Source organism: Anastrepha obliqua, chromosome 5 (genome assembly GCF_027943255.1).
Source record: "Anastrepha obliqua isolate idAnaObli1 chromosome 5, idAnaObli1_1.0, whole genome shotgun sequence".
In the NCBI taxonomy this organism is placed as follows: Eukaryota; Metazoa; Arthropoda; class Insecta; order Diptera; family Tephritidae; genus Anastrepha; species Anastrepha obliqua.
Window position 1 is genome coordinate 30189714 of NC_072896.1, and position 24210 is coordinate 30213923.

General features: G+C 36.2%; 1 protein-coding gene across 1 annotated transcript in view; it reads right to left on the reverse strand.

Moving 5' to 3' along the window:
* Positions 1-23547, reverse strand: part of LOC129248424 (uncharacterized) — a 29392-nt gene extending 5845 nt beyond the window's left edge. Inside the window, exons 1-7 of the mRNA XM_054887966.1 lie at positions 23421-23547; positions 18726-19551; positions 15908-16015; positions 9398-9485; positions 8469-8932; positions 7786-8371; positions 2688-3165 (exon numbers count right to left, since the gene is read on the reverse strand). Of these exons, the coding sequence (XP_054743941.1) occupies positions 2688-3165; positions 7786-8371; positions 8469-8932; positions 9398-9485; positions 15908-16015; positions 18726-19382 (2381 nt within the window). The 5' untranslated portion in view covers positions 19383-19551; positions 23421-23547. The remainder of the gene's footprint in view (positions 1-2687; positions 3166-7785; positions 8372-8468; positions 8933-9397; positions 9486-15907; positions 16016-18725; positions 19552-23420) is intronic.
* Positions 23548-24210: the final 663 nt, after the last annotated feature.

Below are 24210 nucleotides of genomic sequence, written 5' to 3' on the forward strand. Positions count from 1 at the left end.
TGAGTATTCCATATAAGATATGCTTGTAAGCAATTGAGCGAAGGAGTTGATTTGAGGTTAAGCTGCAAAGCAGGCAGCTCGAAGCAATTAGTGCAGATATTATGTTAATGTTAATAGCCTGTCTGTTTGTGTGATAGGCGGCTACTTCCACTGCCGTCATCGAAGAAAGCAGCGCAGTGATGTTGGCTGCAGCAAGCGCACACACATCTACAATACAAACACGTGCCATGTACCTACGCAGCGCATCAGCTGCTGCTTTATAGGCAGCATATTTGTGCGTATATACATACATACATACATACAGTGGTGTTCACAATAATAGCAGCGCGATGTATTACAAAGTTTTGAATATTTATTTATATGTTGTTTCTTTTTTTGTTATTTTTGTACAAAAATATATTCTACAGAAAAAGCAAGACTTTGTACAAAATTAAAATAAGCAAATTAAAAAAAAAACTGGCATACAAATTTCAATATTTTTAGTCAGAATTTTTAAGAAGATTCAAGATTCTAGCTATGCAGTTTTATAGCCCATGCGATTTTAGTGTAGCGCCAGTTTAAAGCAGCTGAAATATTTCACTGATTTTCGATAATCTATTTTCTTGCATATAACGAATGCTCAAAGTTTTATTAAAATAAAATTGTTAAAAATCAATGCACCAATTTAGCACTTCAAGCTTCCACTTTATTATAGCAAATTCAATGGGCTATCAAGTTGCATACCCAACATTTATCTAAATATGCTGCTTAAAAAATTTTAAATTTTTCAAAAAAATGTTTAACCAATAAAAAAATATTAAAATTTTTTTAAGAAAAAAAATAAAAAATTAAAATTTTTTTAGAAAAAAATTAAAAAACTAAATTTTTTTTAGAAAAACTTGCCACTTAAAAAATTTGAAATTTTTCAAAAAAATTTTTAGAGAAAAAGAATTAAAAAAAAAAGAAATTTTAGGAAAAAAACATTAAAAAAATTTTAATTTTTTCACCAGCTTATTTAGATTTGAAATTTTTTAAATCTTAAAATCTTTAAATCTAAAAAATTTAAGTTTTTTTTCCCAAAAATTTCTTTGCGAATTTTAAATTTTTCTAAAAACAAAAATTAAATTTTTAAAGAAAAAAATATTAAAATTTTCTTAGAGAAAATTAAAACTTTAAAATTTGTTTAGGTAAAAATTAAAATTTTAAAATTTTCTCTAAAAAAATTTTTAAAGTTTTTTTCTAAAAAAATTAAATTTTTTAGATAAATTTCAAATTCTACAAAATATCTTGGGAAAAGAAATTTAATACTTTTTTCTTATTTTTTTTTACTTTTTTTCAGAAAAATTTTATATTTTTAACCAACATATTTAGATAAATTCTGGGTATACAGCTGGTTAAAAAATTTGAAATGTTTCAAAAAAAAATTAACTAGCAAAAAAATTAAAATTGTTTTAGAAAAAACTTAAAAAATTAAAGTTTTTTTAGAAAAATTCGTCGCTTAAAAAATTTGAAAATTTTCAAAAAAATTTAAGAAAAAAAACTTATAAGATTAAAAATTTTTTCGCCAACATATTTAGATTTAGTTGGTTACAAAATTTGAAATTTTTTTAAATCTAAAAAATTTAAATTTTTTTCCCAAAAATTTTTCTTTAGAATTTGAAATTTTTCTAAAAAAAAAATTAAAAATTAAATTCTTTGCTTAGGTAAAAATTAGAATTTTAAAATTGTTTTAGAGGAAAATTAAAATTTTTTAGAAAAATTTACTGGTTGAAAAATTTGAAAACTCAATTTTTCTAAAAAAAATTTTAAAATTTTTTTCTCTATTAAATAATTTAATTTTTTTTTTAGAAAAATCTCAAATTCAAAAAAAAAATGTTTGGGAAAGGAAAATTAGTTTTTTTTCCTAAATTTTTTTTTTTAATTTTTTTCAGAAAAATTTCAAATTTTTTAACCAACATATTTAAGTAGATAAATTCTGGGTATACAGCTGGTTAAAAAATTTGAAATTTTCCTAAAAAAAAATTAAATTTATTCAGAAAAAAGTTTTAAAATTCCTTTAGAAAAAATTTAAATTTTAAAATTTTTTAAGAGAAAAATTTAAATTTTTTAGAAAAATTTGCTGCTTGAAAAATTTGAACTTTTTCTAATAAAACTTTAATTTTTCAATTTTTCTCTAAGAAATTTTTTTTAATTTTTTTCTAAAAAAATTTAATTTTTTAAAAAAATTTCGAATTCTAAAAAAATATGTTTGGGAAAAATAATTTAATTTTGTTTGTTTAGATTCAAAAAAATTTCAAATTTCAAATTTTTTAACCAGCTGTATACCCAGAATTATATAATATTATCTAAATACGTTGGTTAAAAAATTTGAAATTTTTCTGAAAAATATAATATTTTTAGAGAAAATGAATTGGAAAAAAAAAATTTTAAAATTTAAAACTTTTCACTAGTATATTTAGTTAAATTCTGGGTATACAGCTTTATAGCCCATGGAATTTAGTAGAATAAGTGTAAGTATTTTTTTCCTAAAAAAATTTAAATTTTGTACTAAGTCTGAGTTTGAGTCGTTTTTGTTGTAACAAAAAATATAATTAATATAAAAAAATTCGACTACTATTTTTGCTAACACCGCTGTACATATGCACTTGCTTCTGCCTGTCTGCGTGCCTGCCAGCCTAACGGTGTTTGTGCATTTGGTTGTTACTTACTTAATTAATTCGTTGAGCGTGTCGTTGTGGCGTGGCACTATGAATTCATCCAAATCCACCATCGCTAAATATCGGTAGCGATGCATTGTGCGGTAGAGGCAATCGTTGAGTGCCGCGAAGAGTCCCTCTGTGCGTATTTCCTTTTGTGAGCGCATACGCAAATTCCACGGCAGGATATTAATCGTTGGCTTAGCAAAGTGTGTACTTTTGTAACGCCTCACCGGTGGCAATGTTGGTTGTAAAGGTGGTTTTGGTGGAAGTTGCGGTGGTGGTGGTGGTGGTGGTGGCTGCAACGCGCCGGTTACTTCACCTTCAAACGCTGTAGCTGCTGTCGGCCGTGTTTGCAGAGTTGAATCTGAACCTGAGGCAGCCGTGTGATTGGCACTCACACTGTTGCTTTTGTGGTCGACACCATTACCGTCGTTGTCTTTGTTATAATTGTTATTGGTATTGAGATTGTTGTAACCACTAAGCACAGCTGGGTCGTTTATAATTAAGAAAGCCATGGCAAAGAAATACAAAGAACAAGAAAAGATGTTGAGTTTAAATTGGAATTTAAGTTTACGTTTTCTACATCCGTAAATTGATGAAACCTTATAATATTATTCAAGAAGTAATTTCGCTTGAAAGATCCAACATTAAGTTACTAGCAATAATTGAGGATAAGAGCCAATTTACATGATGACTTTTCACCCTGGATGCTAGTTTGCTTTCACACATTTTCGTATTCTTATTCAAACGGAGTACTTTGGGCTCGCGCTAACGAACGAAAGAACCGCAGCAAATTATCAACAACATCCAAAAAAAAAGCCGGAAACAAAAAGTCATCGCGTAAATTCACGAAGACTTCCGAAGACTTTTTTTCGCAGGTAGTGATCCACATTATGGTATCAAAACGGCACTCTAATGCTACTTGTAGTATACCTGGGGTACTCCTACCATTTAACCTACCTATCTACCTTCGAAGACTTCTTTTAAAAACAATGTGCAAAAAATCCAGGATGAAAACACATTGTGGAAACTCACTCTAGAAAGTGGCTCTGCAAAATAAAGCTACAGGCACAGTAATTCAAAAGAAATGTTACCCGAAAGATTTAATGTGGTGCCATTGGGACTGTTAAGTATAAGGCAGTCCTCGAAAGATGCGGCTCCAAGTAACGAGAACTGACTGACATGAAGTCACTAGGATTGATTCAAGAGGAGCGGTCGCTTGTAAGATTCAGCACGGAGTCACTAAAACTAATTGAAAGCAGATGTTCCTCAACCCATCCAAAAAGAACTCAGTGAGGAGATTTTAAGAGGGGATGGCTTACAATAAAAATTCTCTATGACCGACTTCAGATGAGATGTTGTACAAAAAATCTAGTACAAAGTCATTGCAACTGAAAGATGTTCCTTAAAGGTTCCCAAAAGAAGCCACGTGGGCTGAATCAATATGAGATATACCTCGAAATGTAAACTACTTAGTCACCGTAAATGGTTTAAAGTAAGATACGGATAAAATGATTCGACATAAAATAAATTGGACTGACTAGAGATGAAAAGTTGCTCCAAAGATCTTACCTGAGGTTAATGGACTCGAACCATCCGAAATGGACTCAAAATTACAAATTCCTAAAAATATCCAACATGAAATGTATAATATGAGTTCAAGAGGGGATGGTTCTAAAAAAAAATCACTGGATCTAACGTCAGATAAGAAGTTGCTCCAAAGACCTCACGTCTGGTCACTATAATTCACCTCCGAAAAAGGGCCAATATCTCTAACTCAATACGACATATTCCTCAAAATATCCAGCATGAAATCACTTAGATAAGCTGTTGAACACAAAATCCACGCGAAACCACTGGAACTGCCGGGATGTTGTTTACAAATACAACTCGAAGTCTAAAGAATTGACCCGAAATTAACAGTAGTTCTAAAGGAAAATCACTTGTAATCAATAGAGCCACAAGGACTGATTCAAAAGAGCTGTTGGAAATGGGATCAATCATGCAATTAATAAGACCACAAAACAAGAAGAAAAGTCACTAATTGAAAATGAGATATTTTTAAAAATATTCAACACGAAGTTATTGAAATAATTGGAACCTCCCGAAACTAGGCAACAAAGGGCTACTTCTCAAAGATCACGCGAGATACCTCGGAGTAATACTAGACAGTAAATTGTTGTGGAACCACAATGCTGAGGAAAGGGTGAAAAAGGCCAGTAATACGCATGTAAAAGAATTCTGGGCGCTACTTGGGGTCTATCACCCTCTCTGATGCATTGGTGTTACACGGCAGTAGTTAGACCGATATTGCTGTATGGGGCTTTAATGTGGTGGACTGTGACAAGAAAACTGACATACTTAATGGCACTGGAAAGGATGCAGCGACTTGGTACTCTGGGCATAACAGGAGCGATTAAAACCACTCCAACGGCGGCGCTGGAAATGATACTCAGCATGCCGCCTATTGACCTTATGGCGGAAAACCTGGCAGCGAAATCCGCGAGGAGGTTAGTGGCTGCTGGAATATTCACCTGTAGAACCTTCGGACATAGCTCATTAGGAAAGTGGAGCTCAGGTTGCACAGGCTACATGACTTTAAAAAGTTCAGTTCGCATTTAGCAGTAGCTCGGAAGAGTATAATCATAACTTTGATTAGTTGGGACATTGAAACTGAAAAGGCTTAAGAAAAAAAAAAGGAAGAGGTACCTAAGTTTAATATTCACACGTTAAGAGAGTTCATAAGGTACAATTATTTACCCACTGTATTGAAAACGCGATCTAGAGATGATAGCCATTATAGTTTGTGCATCTAACTATAAACCAGCCCACTTCAAAACACAGGACAAAACCACTCTGCCAAAATGTGTCTGAGAGTGGTCGCCGCAGCTGAGTTGGCTTATGCGTGGTTTATTTGATGTTTGTTCGAAGATGTGAGTTCTTATCTCAACTGCTTGGGCTTTAGTATGACAAAAAAGATCATAGAAGTAAAAACCCAAAAGGAGTTCTCATAGTCTCTCATATTATATTTTACTAGGGAATGGGTATCGAAAGAGGTATTCCCACCAGTAACACTTGGTATCACCCTGGTTTTAGGACAGATAAGGGCAAGTTCCCAGACACCGTATTACCATGAGCTACGAGCTTTAGTGGCCGCCGAATGGGTTGGTGCATGACTACCATTCGGAATTCGGAGAGTGTAGGTTCGAATCTCCGTGCATGAACATCAAATAACAGAAAAAGTTGTTTCTAATAGCGGTCGCCCCACAGCCGGCAATGGCAAACCTCCGAGTCTATTTCTGCCATGAAAAAGTTTCGCATAAAAACCATTTGCCGTTCGAAGTTGGGTTAAAACTGAAGATCCCTCCATTTGTGGTGCAACATCAAGACGCATACCATAAATAGGAGAAGGGGCTTGGCCAAACACCTATCATAAGTATACGCGCCAATTGTTTATTTATTTTTTATGAGCCTGAATAGGAATTTTGCCACACTCTTTCCATCTAAAAAAGAATGGAATAAGGGATTCTCTCTAAACAACTTCGATACCACAGTCTATACAGATGGCAGTAAAATGGATTGTGGTGTCGGAGCTGGTATATATTCTCAGAGACTTGGAATTGAAAAATCTGTGCGTCTCCCTAATACCAGTAGCGTCTTCCAAGCGGAAGTACTAGCAATTGGGGAAGCCTGTAGGTTACTAATCGCAGATTTCTCTTTTAAGGGCAATATCGCTATTCTTTCGGATAGCCAAGCTGCAATCCAGGCGCTGGATGCGACTATAACAACCTCTAAAGTGGTGGAGCAAAGTAGGAATAGCCTCACCAACTTGAGTGAAAACCATAGAGTAACCTTAATTTGGGTCCCGGGACACCGGAACATAGAAGGTAACGAAAAAGCTGATGAACTGGCAAGAGGGGGATCTGCCATGAATAACGCTCTTGCAGTACCAGTACTCACCCCACTAGGTGCGGTCAAGAATGCAATTTCCCTAAAATACCTTCGAATTGCAGAGTGTAGATGGAGAGACCAGACGAAATGCAAAATCAGCAGAACGTTATGGCCCACCTACAACCTCAAGCAATCGTCGACATTAATAAACAAGAAACGACGGGACACCTGTAGACTTACGGCAGTCATAACTGGCTTCTGGTCTATCGGAGAACAAGCCGCCAAAATGGGCATCCCTCACAACACATACTGTCATAGTTGTAAACAACCGGAGAAAAAAGAAACAATCTTCCATTTTCTCTGTGAATGCCCTGCCCTATGGAAGGACAGAATGTCAACCCTGGGCAAACCGCTGTTCGAGAGTCTCGAGCAGCTGCCTGGCTTCGACGTCAACAACCTAATAAGGTTCCTAAACCGCACAGACTGGATATAGTCCTGCTGTAAATAACTGTTAAACAATTTGGTAACGAGGATGTGGCAACAAAATGGTGCGGAAGCGCTAGTTGGATTCTGGATGAATCACCACTCTAACCAACCAACCAACCATGAGCCTGAGTGTGTCCCATAGTAAACAACCCCTTCAACCTAATCTAACCTAACAGTTGATATACTTTTCGAATAAACTGCGCTCCAAACTGTACACTTATTGTAGAACTCTATGCTTTCTATGGGTTTCTATAGCAAAAAAACCAATCGATTCAGATGTATATCGTTTGGACCATCGAAATACACATCGATTTGGATAGTCCGGCGTTGGTGATGTAATCATATAAAGTGTCACCGGGTGCCTAAATATCCTCATTTACTACAAGTAATTTATCGAAATGGTCTATAAATTATCATAGGTGGACTTATAGGTCCTCAATAGGCCTCCATTCATTCTTCTTCGAAATCATCGACCACAACAAATTCTACTTTGAAGCTTCAGCGCTGAGAAAATAAACACAAGAGTCTATTAACAAGCCTTATGAACTCCCTCCAACCCTATTAGTAAATTTTAACTTTCCTTGCAAAGCTTTTAATCAATCCTTTCCGACACATGAATGATAAAGCCTTGTATTTCTGGTATAGTGAACTCAAAAATCGCAAGCTTTAATGTACTTTAATAAAACTCAGCAACCTTCAATCGAAATCAATTGTCCTTAATTGAACTTACCATCCACTTTAGCGGCTTCCTGGCCCATTAGTGAAACACCCTTGCCCATCACTTCTGCCAAATCCACATCCCAGGCCGTCGATGTGTTTGGTATATCGCCGTCAATGTAGTGCTGCAACACACAAGTGGCATGCGGTCCCAAAGTGTGATTGTAGAATGTGAAGTGAGCAACACCCATGAGAGCGTAAAACTCCAGAAACTCCATTAGATACAATGCCTGATCATAATTGAAATGGAAGGGTTTCACACAGACGGCGATTTTATCCGGTATCTGTTCATCGGTGGGTAAACCGAATGGCAAATATTGTGCACCCGCCGGTGACATTGTCGCGCGCATTTGATGTTGCTGCCGACTTGTAGTTGCATTAGTTTGCGCGGCAATGCTGCTATTCACAGGCACCGGTGGGGTGCGGAGATGCGCGAAGTCCGAATCCCAGTCTGTGTTGCGCAGTAGTAAGAGATTACCTGGTGGGGCGCGTAAACGCGCCACAATGCTCACATAATGCGGCACTTCCAGCTCGGCTGGGCGCACTGGACAGAGCACAAAGACTGCGCTGTATTTGAGGTTCCAATTTTCGCGTATAACCTGGAAAGTAAGAAAAGGAGCAAACATTAAAAAGGCGTAACGTAAAGCGAAACTAAGTCTACGTTAAAAGACAGCAAAATCACAAGTCAAAACTTACCTTAACGCGCGCCATCACAGTCGCGGACGCATAGGCCGGCGTATGCTGCTGCTGCTGATGTTTTTGCTGCTGTTGTTGTGGCTGCTGTGGATACCAAAAGCGACACCACACCCGCTCGGGTGTACGCGTCTTTGTTGCGCCTATGACACGCACCAATTTCGCGCCATCACGTCGATCGTAATAGGCCGAAAAGACGAAGAACTTGAACCGTGTGCCATTGACAACCTGCCAAGCACCATCATTTGGCTGCACGCCAAGCGGAAAGTGTGGCAACGTCTCCTCCACTTTTGCGGGCAATATTTTTCCCCAGGGTATGAGTGGTGTGCCCATAGCGCCCGCTCGTACTGCACTTGGTCCCGGTGCACCGCTATCAGCGCTAGCACTATTTCGTGGTGGTGAGGCAGAAACGCTGCCAGAATTGAGTAGAACACCCGCCACACGTCCGTTTGAATCGCCATCGGCATCTGTGCACATGAATGAATGCATAAATAAATTGAATAACCAAATAGAGAGAGAGAGAGAGAGAGCGAGAGAGAGGGAGAAAAGAAACAGAGCTTAGGTGATGATGGCATGACATTCTATTGAATTGACTAGTGGATAACTGCATTTTATCTGTAGACATGCATCGCACGCCAAACCACTAGCCATCGGAGGCAATTAGAAATGTGACCGAAATGTGCAATTTCCGCCTTCACAATGGGATTATTTCACTTATTCACTCATACATATTTATACGTACATATGCCGTTATATGGCCATCGACACAGCCTTGACAATAGTGGTCCTTCAGTTTGCTGAAAGCATTTTGCGGCATTCCTTTCTAACCCTTTCCCCACTTACTGCTTTTCTTTTCGCTATGTTATTGCTCATGATTCATGCACACATACACGCGCACATATGTGCTTTGCGATTTTCAATTATTTACTCACCTTGAATTTTTAATTTATTATCACGAAATTGTACAAATCCCAATTTACTATCAGTCAATAGACTTTCATCCAGTAAATCGTAGTCATCCTGCAAAGAAGGAAATATTAAAATTGTTTTAATTAAAAATGGTATACGACGGTATATGGCAAAATAGGCTAATGTCAAGTGATCCAAGTAATCCAAGTATTTTGGACATTGTCGTAAAATTTTCTGAAAATTGGTTCAATTGTAGGCTTGAGTGTAATAAGAAGTAAGGTGAAGCAATTTAAAAAAAAATCATCATTTTGAGATTTATTCAAAGTTAAAAATTCAGGTACAGGAGCATTGCTTTTTTACCTATTGGCTGTATGTTTCTTACGAGTACACTTACTTCAAAGGTTAATGGAATCTCACTATGAAACTTTAAGGGCTTAATGAGCATAGTGACAGCATTAAAAGAAAAAATAAGAAACAAATCTGCGAGGGAATGGTTTTCAAGAATAACAAAAAAAAAAAATTTTTCCAACAAATTTTTGCCCAAAAAAGTTTGACCCAAAATTTTTTAACAAAAAATTAAATTCTTTAACTAAAAATTAAATTTGTTCCAAAAAAATTCAAAAGTATATTTTATCCTAAAAAAGTTACAAAAACAACTTTAAAAATTAACAAGAATCAAAGATATTTTACTTTCAAGAGCTTGAAAACAAAACTTAAAAAAAAAATCCAGAAACAAATCTTTAAATTGTAAAAAGAACCATAAATATTTTACTTTAAAAAATTCTATAAAAAGAAATTTAAAAACTTTTATTGTAATTTTTTCCAAAAAGTATATTTTGTCCTGAAAAAATTTCAAAAAATTGTTTAATGTTTAAATGAATCAAATATATCATATTTCACTTTAAAAAGTTCTATAAAAAAATTTTCAACAAAAAATTTTAATTTTTTCCAAAAAACATTAAAAAATCCCAAAAATATCTTTAAATTAAAATATTACATTCTATAAAAAAATTTCAAAAAATTATAATTTTATATTAAAGAATTTTTAAAATGTATATTTTATCCTCAAAAAATTAGAAAAAAATATTTTTTAAAGCTTCAAAAACCGAAAATATTTCGCCTTAAAAAGTTCTATAAAAAAATTTTTAGTAATAAAAATTTCTTATAAGGAATTAAATTTGTCTACAAGCATATTTGAAAAATATATTTTGTCCTAAAAAATCAAAAAAAAATCTTTAAGTGTTAAAAAGAATCAAAGATATTTCGCTTTTATAAACTATAAAAAAATTTGAACAAAAAATTAAAATCTTTTTCCAAAAACATTTTTAAAAAGAATTTTTTATCTTAAAAAGCTTCAAAAAAAAAAATAAATGTTAAAAAGAGCGGAAAATATTTTACTTTAAAAAATTCTATAAAAAATGTTGTTAAATAAATTTAAATTTTTTCCAAAAAGAATTAAAAAAACATATATTTTGGCCTAAAAAAAAAACTTCTTAATGTTAAAAAGAGCGAAAGAAATACTTTAGGCACTCCAAAAATAACAAAAAACTAAAATTTTTTTCAAAAACATTTTTAAAAACTATATTTAATCCTAACAAATTCCAAAAAAAAACTTTAAATGTAAAAAAAAACCAAAAATATTTCACTTTAAAGATTCTATAAAAAAAAATTTTCTACACAAAATTTTAATTTTTTCCAAAAAGCATTTTCAAAAAGTATATTAAAAAAAATTACAAAAAAAATGTTTAAATGTTAAAGAGAACCAAGAATATTTCACGTTATAAAAGTATAAAAAGTGTTTAACGAATATCAAATTTTTTCCTAAAAGCATTAAAAAATATATGTTATCCTAAAAAATTAAAAAAAAAAAATGTTTATGCGCTTAAAAGCCCAAAGATACTTCATTTAAAAAAATGCTTTAAAAAAATGTTTAACAAAAAATTAAAATTTTTTTCCAAAAACACTTTTTTTTTAAATAATATTTTACCTTAAAAACATTAAAAAGTACTCCATAAAAAATATTTAACACAAAATTAAAATTTTTTCCAAAAACATTTTTAAAATGTATATTTTATTCTGTAAAATTTCAAAAACAAACAGTCTTTAAATGTTAAAAAGGACAAAAATTATTTCACTTTAAAAAACCTTAAAAAAAATTTTACATTAAAAACATAAAAAAAGAAATTATACATCAATTTGTTGTTTCTAATTTGTTCAGCCTATTTATTATTCTCAAGCCTACAAATAAACCAACTTAAAAAAAAATGTATCTACGGCAATGTTGAAAATACTTGGATCACTTGAAATGGAATCGCTCTATACGGCAACCAGCCACGGACATAGGCGAAGTCACACTTTATGGTGGCATCGCGAGATTTGAGGCGGTATATCTGTTTTGGTGTTCAAACTAAATTTTCATATAAATTTTTCCCATTTTTCCAAGCTCTCTTGGATAAAGAGTAATACGTGTACTAAGCCCATTAAAATATATACATTGTTGATCTGTTTATCATGCGCACGGATGGACAGACATGACTAAATCGACTCCGCTCTTCATTCTCAGCATTTGATGTGCATATCTATCTAACCATATCTATCTCGCTTCATTTATGCAACTCCGAAGCTAATTTGAAGTTTCCGGTTATGACTCCAACTTCTCCGATAGTAAAGGACTTTTTTCGAGCGATTGTATACAGCCACTCAATAGAGAATCCCCAGTTTATTTCTGCCATGAATATGACCAGAATTTTTGAAATAAGGTGCGCGAAGCCTGTTGGGAAAATGCGAATGTCAAAATGTCAATGAATTCTTAATACTCCTGCACAGTTTTGAACAATAAAATCAATTCGCGCTTATGCAAAGCAATTTGCTGTTGCCATAACATATACAACTACCCACAGCCATGCATGTATGTTTGTGTTACGAGTATTTCTTGGTTTTGCATTAATTACCGATTTTAACACAACCTGCAACAATTCACATTGTTGGGACACTAAGTACCCGAAATATGAATGGTAGACTTTTTGCAACCATGAATAAAAGCACATTTTCTCACACATACAAACCGAATGGCAAGAAAAAAATGTTGATAATTCAGAGAAAAAGAGTTAAAAGGAAATCAGCTTTTGTAAAATACATTTACTTGCCTCTACATTTTGCCATTCACAGTCTTTATTAATAAATGCAAATCCATTTTTCGCAAGCGGGGCAGTGGAAAGCAAAGCTTGATGCAGGTGGAAAAGCTGAAGCAAAAAAAAAAAAACAAAAAAAAAATAAAAATTAAGTGAAATTAATGCAATAAAAAGTTGTGCTATCCCACGATACTCGTACACACAGGAATCTATGCAGCCAGATAGTTGCACAAACACACACACACGCAAGCACAACTCGGCGCGTTGGGTCAGGAGTTCGTTGCACACAGGTGAGCTGAGCGCAAAGGGTATAAAGTAACAGGTGGAGGTGGCATGAAAACAAAAAGCATTAAAAACGATAAAAGCAATGAAAGTAGTAAGGGCAGAATTACAAAAACAACTACATGCAATGCATTGCGAGAAAGACTACAACTGCTGTTGAATTATGATTTTGCATAATTTTCAGCGTCGGTGCGACGCGGCGCTTTACCGCTCCTTGCAGTTGCCCCGTTGTTCAGTTGTTGTTTTTCCATTTCGAATTATTGTAATGTTTTTTACTGCGAAAATCCAAAAACAAAAAAACAACACTCAAACTCGCTGCGCTGCAACTCTGCCAGGCTTAACTTTTGCTATTGTTGCAGCGCATTTTAATATTGTTCAACCACATCGCTCGTTCTTAAGCTCGGCGCTTACACACATACATACATGTATGGTATATGAGTACAGCGCGTTTCATAGCTATAGTACAGAGACTTATTGACAAGTTTTGATAATTTATTTGTTTCTCATTTAATTTTTAATAGTTTTTTTTATGAAAATATAGTTCATTCTTCTGGAAGATCTATATAAATCCAAACTTCAAATTTTGTAAAAACTACAAAAAACTCAAAATTTTTAGTCAGAATTAAAAAAAAATTAAAATTTACTAAAAATTCTGGTTAAAAAGTTTAATACAGGGTGGGCCATATAGCGTTTGCTTTTTGAACCACCTATTTTTTTGAGAATGGTAACACAAATGACATGTCAAATGTGTTCATAATTTACTTAAAGGTTTAACATTTACGAAATGGGACGCTATACGCTTGAACAAAATTGGGAAATATTGAAAACCTATTTCCAAAGTGGTGAGTCTTCTTCTTATTTTCTGATTTTCACATCGGTGGCTACGTCAATAAACAAAATTGTCGAGTTTGGGGCTCAGAAAATCCACACGTTACTGTAGAGAAGCAAATGCATCCACAACGAGTCACTGTTTGGTGCGGTTTTGGTCTGGCGGAATCATCGTGTCATTTTTTTTCGTAAATAAGCGAGGAGCCGCGGTTACAGTAAATGGCAAGCGTTACCGTGACATGCTCAACGAGTTTTTGTTTCCAAAAATTGAAGAGGATGATATGGACGACATTTGGTTTCAACAGGACGGTGCAACTTGTCACATTGCCAAAGTTATAGACAAATACTATGCGAACCATCCAAAGACGATTGATGCTTTAAAACACGAAATCGAAGTTGCCATTCATGAAATTGGAGCTCAAACAATCGAAAATGTGCTTAAAAAATGGGTTGATCGAATGGCCGACTGAAAAGCCAGTCGTGGCATTCATTTGAACGACATTATTTTTCATTCATAAATGACAATGTTCAATCTTCAAAATAAAAAAAAGGTTTGAAAAAATATTGATTAGTTTTTTTTTTATAGCCGATTCAAAAAGCAAATTTTACATGGCCCACCCTATATTTTGACGAAAATTTGCTGAATTCTTTTTTTAATTGCCAAATAGTATTAAATTTAGATTTAGAAGCTTTTTGTAGGAGAATTTTCTAGATTTCCAAAAAAAAAAAAATATTGAAACTAAATAAAAAACAAATTTGTGTTCAAAACTTTTCAATAAATCCTTGACGCTGACTTTTTACTATCAAATACTTTTTCTGAGTATTCGAAATTCCTGTGATTCGAACTAAAGCTTTAGGACTTTTAGAACTTTCAAAAACTTAATTTTTGCAATAAATGATAATGTTTCAAAAATATTTCCTGAAAATTTCAAATGAACTAAATAACTGGCTTCCGAGTTATTCGACAATAAGAGCGAGTCCCTCGTGTACCTATAGTCAAGGCGAGTTCTTTAATTTAAAACCCGCTCGATAAGTTTTAAAGGATTTTTTTAAATTTATTGAAAAAAAAAATACTAACAGATCGAAAGATTTATATAATATTTTTGTAAAAAGTTAGGTTAGGTTCACCTGGCTGGCTGGCATTTCATTCGGTTTCTAGCTAATGCAGAGCAAGAATATAGAAGGTATTATTGGGGACAGGAACAGATATCGCGCTGTTTTGAATTCGGAAAAAACAGACACACGGTTGCAGCGGCACATAAGAAGTAGAAGTCCCAGTTCTTCGGTCATCTTCATCTCAAAATTGGCCGAAAATATTTCTCCCGGTAACCCATTTTGTTTTTTAATTTAAGAAAAGGATAAAGTCACAATTTCTGTAAGTCGCGTAGCATGGGAACATCCCATGCTATCCGAGCGGTCCAATCAATCGTCGCTGTCTCTAATACCGGTCGCCCCACGGCATAAAACTTCTTATAAAAACCCATCTACCGTTCGGAGGCGGCATAAAACTGAAGGTCCATCCATTTGTGGACCAATGCCAAGTCGCGTTGGACCCTTATGATAGATACTCTTGTGAATACTTCAATTAAGATGTTGGGCATGATTTTTGAAGATATATTGAGCCGATCTTGTTAAAGTTTTGCACAGTAATTTTTGCAAAACAAAGTTATTAAGGCAAATTATGACAAAAATAACAACTTTTTCTAAAATTCATATTCTAATTTTTTAAGTTTCCTAATTTATATATATCTAATAGATTTTTTTTTTCGAATGGATCCATCGTGAGTTATTCTGGCAACGCCAAGGGAACTTTACTCTGAAGGATCAAACATTTTTAAATTATATTGAGAGTTACTAGTAAAACAATGGACCTAAGAGGTCTAAGTGAGATCTTTTTACAGATCTGCCAGCTCTACCTAACCTAGCCCTATATTTGAGAGAATGGCGTAAATGACGTATTTCATTAGTAAAAATGCTGTATTTTTAGCCTTCAAACTCTATGAAAGGCCTTAATATAGTTTTTCCATCGCTTCAACAGTAAAAAAATATTTTCGTTTGAGAATCAACAGAAAAATATTAGGCTGAAACAATTTTCTTTTATGCATTGATATTTTTTTGCACGCCACTGTATGTATATAGAAACACGCTCGTATGCATGAATAATATTAATGCTGCATTTGCTTATGTCAGTTAGTTATTCTAATATTGGCCCTTTTGCCGTTGGCCTCTGGTAGTTTGCTCTGCCAGAATGTTTAAATATATGTTTTTGGTTTTTCCATAGCAAAAACTTACCTTCACATTATCATAATCCGGCATTGAATCACCCGAACGTGAGCCAAAGTTATTTGCATGCCGCACCACCATCATCCCAACGCGAGAACGGTCGTCGATCATGAACAGCTTTGCCAGCAACAAGGAACCAGAGCCAACCAGAGGTGGAGGAGCCAAACGGTTTTGGAAAAGAAGAGAAAAAATGTGCGACATTATTTTACAATTAAAATGCAATAATGTTGTTCTGTTTTTTTTTTTTTTTTGTTGTTTTCGGTTCAAGTAAAGTATGCTAATGCATTATCAAGTCATAATTAAATAAAAATATGGAAACTGGAATGAGTAGGAAAAAATTCCAAAGTGAAAAGTGTAGAAAATGTCTGGTGACTTATACGAAATCAAGGTAGAAATCATTAAAATGATATTATGAACTTTGTTGCTAATGTCCAGTGCAGGTTGCTGGTTACTGATATGAGATTTAAAAAAGTTTTTTTTCTTTATCTGAAAGTAAGTTTCAAAAACTTTCTTCTTTTAGTGAAATTAAATGCGTAAATTCTTTTCAGTATCGGGCACTTCTTAGAGTTATTTTTTCTACGGAGAAACTCCGCTTCTAAAAAATAAAAAAATAATTGGCGCGTACACTTGTGTTAGGTTTTTGGCAGAGCTCCTTCTCCAATTAGTGTTAAGCGATCTAAAGTTTTAAGCCGACTCGCAAATGATTTTTATGAGAAGCTTTTTTTTTCATGGCAGGGGTCGGTATCCATCTGGTATCGCTAGGGACCAAAAGGTCTATGCGTGGCTTATTGCCAACCAGGCTAACCTAACCTAACCTTTTCATGGCAGAGATACACTCGGAGGTTTGCCATTGCCTGCAGAGGCAGGCATTTGATATTCATGCACGGAGATTCCAACCTTCTCACTCTGAAATGGTAGTCATGCACCAACCCATTCGATAACAGCGGCCGCCATAAACTCCGCTTCTGGTCACAGTCAATTGGTCAAGGGATAACTGGCTTTGGCTCAATAGTTTTCGCCATTTCTTCACGTAACGGTAAGATGAATTTCATCAGTAGTACAAAGTGGTTAATAGAATCTTATCTAACCCCCAACTTCCTTCCTCTCAGTTCCCTCCTTTCTTTTCACTGACAAAGAACGAATTTGTTTTATTTCCCATGTAACCTAACCAAACTTCTGGCCACGATAGATGGTTCTACATTACCGGAATGACTCGAATTTATACCTGGCCGAAGATGTTACTTCACCACCACCAACAACAACAACAACCCAACTCCAGGAGTAGTTCAAATAAGTGCTCGAATCAATAAAAGTAGTGTCGAAGGATACTTTAACTGTGTTCCCTAATCAGGAGCTGCATTTACTTTAGTACCGTCGTTTGCAAACTTTTCGAAACTAAACCTATAGTTATAATCCCTTTCGACAAAAATTTTAGAATGAAGTTTCCTTCAAAGAGAAACTGGAAGAAACAGTAACATAAAGATGTATAAAGGTCTGAAGGTATGCTCCGAGAAACTTAGAGGTTCTCTCGTTCTGAGTACCAAGCTCCACAAGCTCTGTTATGTCTTTCATGCTCAAGAAAGATAAAAAATATACTTGTGACTGGTGATCCGAATTTTATGAGGGTGGTTCAATAAGTACCCGTGCTTGGTGACAAAGGGCGTTCCTGAGGAAAGTTGGTATTAGCATCTTGTGCTGCCATATATCAAACGACGGCATTTCAGTCTGATTAACAGCTTAGTTTGAATTTGGCAGCTATTCGAGTAAGATGAGTTTCGAGATTTTCGCTAAGATGGAAAAAGAGCAGCATCGTTCGATAATTCGCTTTTTGTTTTTGAATGAGAACAAATGCGAAGAGATAAAAGCAAAGTTGGATGCTGTCTACGGGGACGCCATCTATGACCAAAATTAGGTATTGATTCAACGAATTTAAGTGTAGGCGAACTTCCGTTTTTGATTAGGAGCAACCAAGACGCCCGGCAGACTTGGTTACCACTCAAACGTAATATTTTACATCATAAGTTGGCGATGAAAAAATTGTCGGCCCGATGGGTGCCGCGATTGCTCACAAGCAACGACAAGCGGATGTGGCTATTAATTTCGAAGTAGTGTTTGGAGCAATTAAAGCGAGATCGGAAGGAATTTTTGCGTCGAGTTGTCACCGTTGATGAAACCTGGATTCATCATTACATACCAGAAACTAAGCAACAATCGAAACAATAGATTTCTAGCGGTGAATCTGCTCCAAAGAAGACGAAGACAGTCCTATCGGCCAGAAAGGTCATGGCTTTGATTGTTTGGAATGCGAACGGCGTCATTCTCATGAATCCAAGGAGGAACGATCACTGAACAATACTATAGTGAGTTATTGAACCGTTTCACAAAAAAATTAAAGGAGACACGACCGCATTTGGGGAAAAAGAAGCTACCGTTTCACCACGATAATGCACAAGCACATTCATCCGCAACTGACGCCACCAAATGCATGAAATGCATTATGATTTGCTGCCGAAAATCTCTAACATAAAGAAATGGCTCGCCGGAAAAAAAATTACTTCAAACGTGGAAGTCAATGCCCAGACAGAGGCACATTTTGGAGTGTTCGAGAAACCCTAGTTTTTGGAGTGGTTAGAAAACTGGCCGCAGCATTGGGAGAAATGCATCTTTTTAAAAGGGAACTATGTTGAAAAATAAAAAACGCGGTTACTTATTTAATCCTACTTGTAGAGAACTCGATCTGAACTCGCCGGGATAATACGTACAGATGTATGAGAAAAAAAATGCGGCATTATTTTTATTACTCATTTTATGGTTTACTTTTACTCACCTCCATCAGCACGATCATACCGAATACGCCGAAGAATGCAATAACAATCAGAAAACTCATGCCAGCTCGTTCCCGCGGTCCCCAATTCGGCTTCTTCCCGCGTTTGCCCGGCGCATTGCTTCGGCTACCGCCGGCACCATTGTCACTTGCGCCCACACCTCGTCCAACCACATGTGAATGCGCGTGGTGTGAATGATGATGATGGTGGTGGTGATGATGGCCATATTTATGATAGAGCGCATACTCATCATCGTCATCATCTCGGCTCGTTAGTAATGCATTCGTTGAATTTGTTGAGTATACGGACTGCATTGAACTATTCGTACTTTCGCTTGTAGTCGATCGTTTGAGTGTATTTTTTGCACTGCTCAATTTAAGTGGCGCTGAGATGTGTTGTTTTTGTGTTTGTTGTTGTTCATCTTGTTGCTGTTTCTGAGATTTGTCGTTGTGATTCTGTGGGAAGTTACCAGCTGTGGTGTTTTTTGTTGGAGTGGTTAGTTTAGATGCCCCGACTATGGAAGAGGAGGAGCCCATTGTGCTGACTGGGGAACGGTTTACGGTATTTGTTGTAGGCGGTGAAGTTGAGGAAAGTAATGTATTGGAGCCCCCCTTGGTAAGTGGTTTCTTACGCTGTGGGGGGCTCCACTTGAGAGACATTTTTTATGATTTGCCACACTTTTGCGAGACGCTATGAACAAGTTTTTGCGTTAGCGGTAATGCACTTCAATTTTTTTCGGTTCAATTGTCACTTTCACTTTATTTACACAAAATTAATCGCTGAGTTGAAGAATTATACGCAAATTTTTAAAACTGTTTTATAATTTTGCTGAAAACGAAAAGGTTTAAAAGTTGGCATTTGCCATTTATCATCTATAATAAAACTAAAATATCTAAGTCTCTCCCTAAAAAAGGAATGCTTTAGAATGTTAGTAACCAAGGGCCCATTTGTTTTATTTTGCACCAGACTCAGTTTTACTGCTTGCAATCGTATGATCTCTCTCTATTCCTCTGCTATCTGAAGTATTTTTTTGTATCCTTGTTTACTCTGCTCGGGAGCATAGGGCAAGACTCTTCCATCGTACAATGTTCTGGTTCGCGTAGCATTGACCTTCGCCAAATAATACTTGGCCGACCGCGGCTCCCTTGCAGCTGCTGCCTTGCGGGTTAAAGTCCAGAGGAAGAAGTACATTAAAAATAGTGAAGATATTACCTGCATTTTTCAAGTGGAGATTCTGAGAGATATTAAAGAAGATTTCCCAGGGATTATTTATTTAAGATTGATTTACTGAAACTGAAGATCACCCGTTCCCACGGCAGTCGGTTATACGCTACCTGAACAAATCGGAGTTATATCCATACCAAGACTGTGACTTCAGCAGCATTCCCCAAAAATTTATGGGAAAAGTTTACAGTCTTACAACAATAACAATGACTAAGGATCCGCTTCTCCTACAATAGCTGCCCATAAATTCAAGAAGACAGAATAAAAGTCTCCTAAAAGATGTCAGCATGACGAATGTTGAAGCTTTGACTGGCCGCTGTAGGAAAGTGAATATCCACTAACAAGCAAGAAGGCTTACTACTGTACTTATAGGTGAAGTCTAGTTGCTAATAACGAAGTCTTCTTTCCCTGTAATAATGAGTCGAAGAAGTACTGTGGTATAATGAGGAAATTACATTCCTAGGAACTGAGTGTCGCTGCCTGCCGAGCAGAAAACGCTATAAGAAAAACTTTTTTATGAGTTTTCATATCAGCAATGGGCTTCGAACCCGGACCTGGTTGGTCGGTCGGTAGAGATGCTGTCTGAGTGACACAGCCCAGGCCCAATTAGCACAAAAGATCAAGCATTACGATACACCAACCATCTTAATTTGACTATGAATCTGCCTATGTCATCTACTTTATTTTCTGCAATTTCTTTCAAGTTAATCATTGAAAATTCCTACAGCATTCTATGTCATAGAGCACCCAGACTTGGGCACTCACACAGATAATGGAAGACTGTCTCCCTAGAATCTACGGAAATCCCGGTAATAGCTCAAATTCTGAGTTTGTATCCTAAGTTTACTTTAAAAATATACCGAAAATTCGTAATCCCAATGTTTTCCAGGTTCTGAAAATCCCAGAATCGATTTGTACTAATAAATAAATTATAGGTGCGTAAGCTTTTGTTAGGTGTTTGGCTGAGCTCCTCCTCCTATTTGCGGCGTGTGTCGTAATGTTGCTTCACAAATGGAGGGACCTACAGTTTAAAGACGACGCCGAACGGCAAATGGTTTTTTACGAGGAGCTTTTTCATGGCAGAAATACACACGGAGGTTCGCCATTGCCTGGCGAGGGGCGACCTTCATTAGAAAGAATTTGTTCTATAATTTCATAAGTTCTATAATTTTCTGTTTAATAACTATAGCCACCAGTTCATGGAACCTACGGTCTTGCGCATATCACGTACTCGTAGGCACCAGTTACGATCTGTTTTAGAATATATTACATTAGCATTTAAATTGTCCAGAATAATTTGTGCGAATGTGCGGATGCGGGGACCATATGGCACAGAACTTTGGAGCTCACGTTGATTCATACTAACCGACTCTTTAGACTTAGGTTAGGTAGATACCTTAAAAGGTTTGCGCTTCGACTCCATGGTGTTTGGTGCTCTCTACTCATCACAGCACGTCATCCAGACCCAGTTCCCTTATTAAGATGAGATAGAGCTCGGTTGGTTTGACGTTCTTCTGGCTGCAGTTGGCCAAGATGTCTCAACCTTCCCCGCGCTATAGCGTTGTATTCCAGCAGAAAGTGAATTCGAGTATTCTGAAATTGGTCGCAGAAAGGGCAAGGGTCCGCAGATGATTACGCAGCCTGTTAGACTAAGGTTAGGTTAGAATGGTTGCCCTAAGAGCGGGCTCAAAAAATAAAACTCATCCTTTGTGATGCCATTGCAAAGTAAATAAGATGAAGAAAACCGATAGAATGAAAGTAGAGGAAGATGAGGGAGGTGGGAAGCAGATGGCGTTGAGAATTTGTGGATTACGAACGATGACTGATTTGCGGTCGTGTTAACCGCTTTTTGAAGCTGACGAAGATCATCAGATTTTCGATATCAAGGCGTAAGAAAGAAATGGGAAACAATATGTCTTAGTCACGCGAGAGCAGAGCAGCTAAGGAAAAGGTGCTGAGATATTTGCATCTCATCCTCCATAAAGCTGACGCAAAAAAGACGCGAAGTATAATAAATCCAAGTCTCACGGCATGCATACTTCGCAGATAGTGACCTGTGTGGACACCCACAAAATTTGAGAGCTAAGATTTTGTCATCATCATAAGATCGCTCGAACTCCACCGATCCATACGTGGCCAGAAGGACTGTTAAAAGGACGCTTTAGCTTTAAAAAGGAATCATAAATGTATGACTAATTAAATGTAAGATTTAAAAAACAAAAAAAAATACATAGCAAGGACGCGCAGAGTGACTACTGAGAAACTCCATAGGAAGCGCTGCAACCGCTGCAATCCGCATAGCTTAAGTTCATGAAATAACGAACAATTTTTTTAAAGTGTGTTAAAAAGGTGCTGTTTACTCTAAGACAGCAACATATAAAATGCTTACATACACATTCGCAAACCTATCCATGCACACACATACAAGAGTCAAACTACATTAGTTGTCATGGTAAAGTGCAAATAATAGTCACATTAAATTATCGAAATAATTGCATGTCATTCACCCTCAACTTAACTGGCGGCAGCCCAGTGCCAAATGCCCTCAACACCAAAACTACTACCACTACGAGTGTAACCAACCAACTGTTGCCATTCGAATCGCCAGCAGAAAAGTGTCAAGTGTCTTCGAAGCAAGTAAGCAAAAATGCAACAAAAAAATCTTCCATGTAAACAGAAATTGCCGACATTAAAACTTTGTAGGCAAATAGAGGACAAGTGACTACCAAGCCCTTAGAAGGGGATCACCGAAAAAAGCATAAAAAACCCAACGCTAGTAATTCAAATCGTCGAAGACGTAAATGAAAAAAGCAAACTAAAAGGATTGAAAAAACTACAGGTGTAAACAAAAATATCGTGTTGCTTCGTTACAATTACGAACGCACAAAAACAACAGCAACAATGTCAACAAGCAGATGAGCAGAAAACCCGCCATATCGAGACTCATAACAATAAAGTGTCAAAGTCAACTGTTGTCGCCTAAAAATACGTAGCCAAGGGGCCGAAGTGTGTGACGAGCGGGTCGGCTTTGTTTTGAATGGCAAAACGCCGCGCCATGCCGCGTGTGAGCCCAAGCAACACATACACTCATACACACACATACTCCTGAGAGAGCGCACCTGAGAGCAAAGGCGGCGCACAGCTGTGCGAGAGCGCGCCAAAGGCTGTGCTGGCTGTGAAGAAGGAAATTTCGCGTTGCCTGCCGAAGTCAACTAACTCCTCACTTGATTTTGTGTGAAAAATCAATAGGCGGCGACAAATGCCACTGAAAAGAATTGATGATTTGAGTGTATTATATAAATCAAAGCGCTGTTTAATCTGAATTCCTGCATTCTTCAATTGTAATGCACACTTCCGGCTTCGTATAAAGCCTTTAACTTGCTGCTTAATCCTCAGTTGCTGCAATTTACAATGATTTAGCTGTGTGTCCTTGCCGCTAACAAACTCTTCTGGAAGTGAATTTCTGTGTATACCTTTTCACTGAATTATTTACTTTACACTGCAATTAACGCATTCACTTTATTCAATTTTATCACTCGTGTTTTTGCGAAGGTTTTCCTTTAACTTTTGTTACAATACAATTTTGTAAAAATTAGCACTTTTTTTTAATTCACTTCCGCGTTTAGTTTGCTTGTGCTCTGTCTATTTGAAATTTTCGTTTGTCTTTGTCGTTTGCACCTGATTTCATTCATAGGCCACTCTGCCACCAACTGTCAAGTGGTCCTCGTCGTTGCTCAGTGGCGGCAATAACAATCGTGTTAAGGACATGCGCGCTGCTCGCTGTGTCAACTTGGGTGGTATTGCCAGTTGCAAGCGAGCAATTTTGTATATTGAAATTTTCGTTTGTAAGAAAAATTGTGAAATGTAATAATATAAATTGTGACAGACGTCGGCATACTTAAACTTTCAGGTGAATTCGGCATACTTAAATTTTCGATGGTAATTTTCTCAATACTAAAGTTTTCCAAATACGTGATAGCTAAAATTAAATCCATAACTTGCTCCAATTTTTACGGCATACTTAAGAGCGAGCAATTGCAAAGATTTATTGACGGTATAAAACTGGCTTAAAAAGAGGCTTGTGAAAATGAGCTGGCCAAGTAAGCTGACGGCCGCCGTAGCCGAATGGGTTGGTACGTGACTACCATTCGGAATTCAGAGAGAATGTAGGTTCAAAAAAGTTTTTTCTAACACCGGTCCCCCCTCGGCACGCAATGGCAAACCTCCGAGTGTATTTCTGCCATGAAAAAATTCCTCATAAAA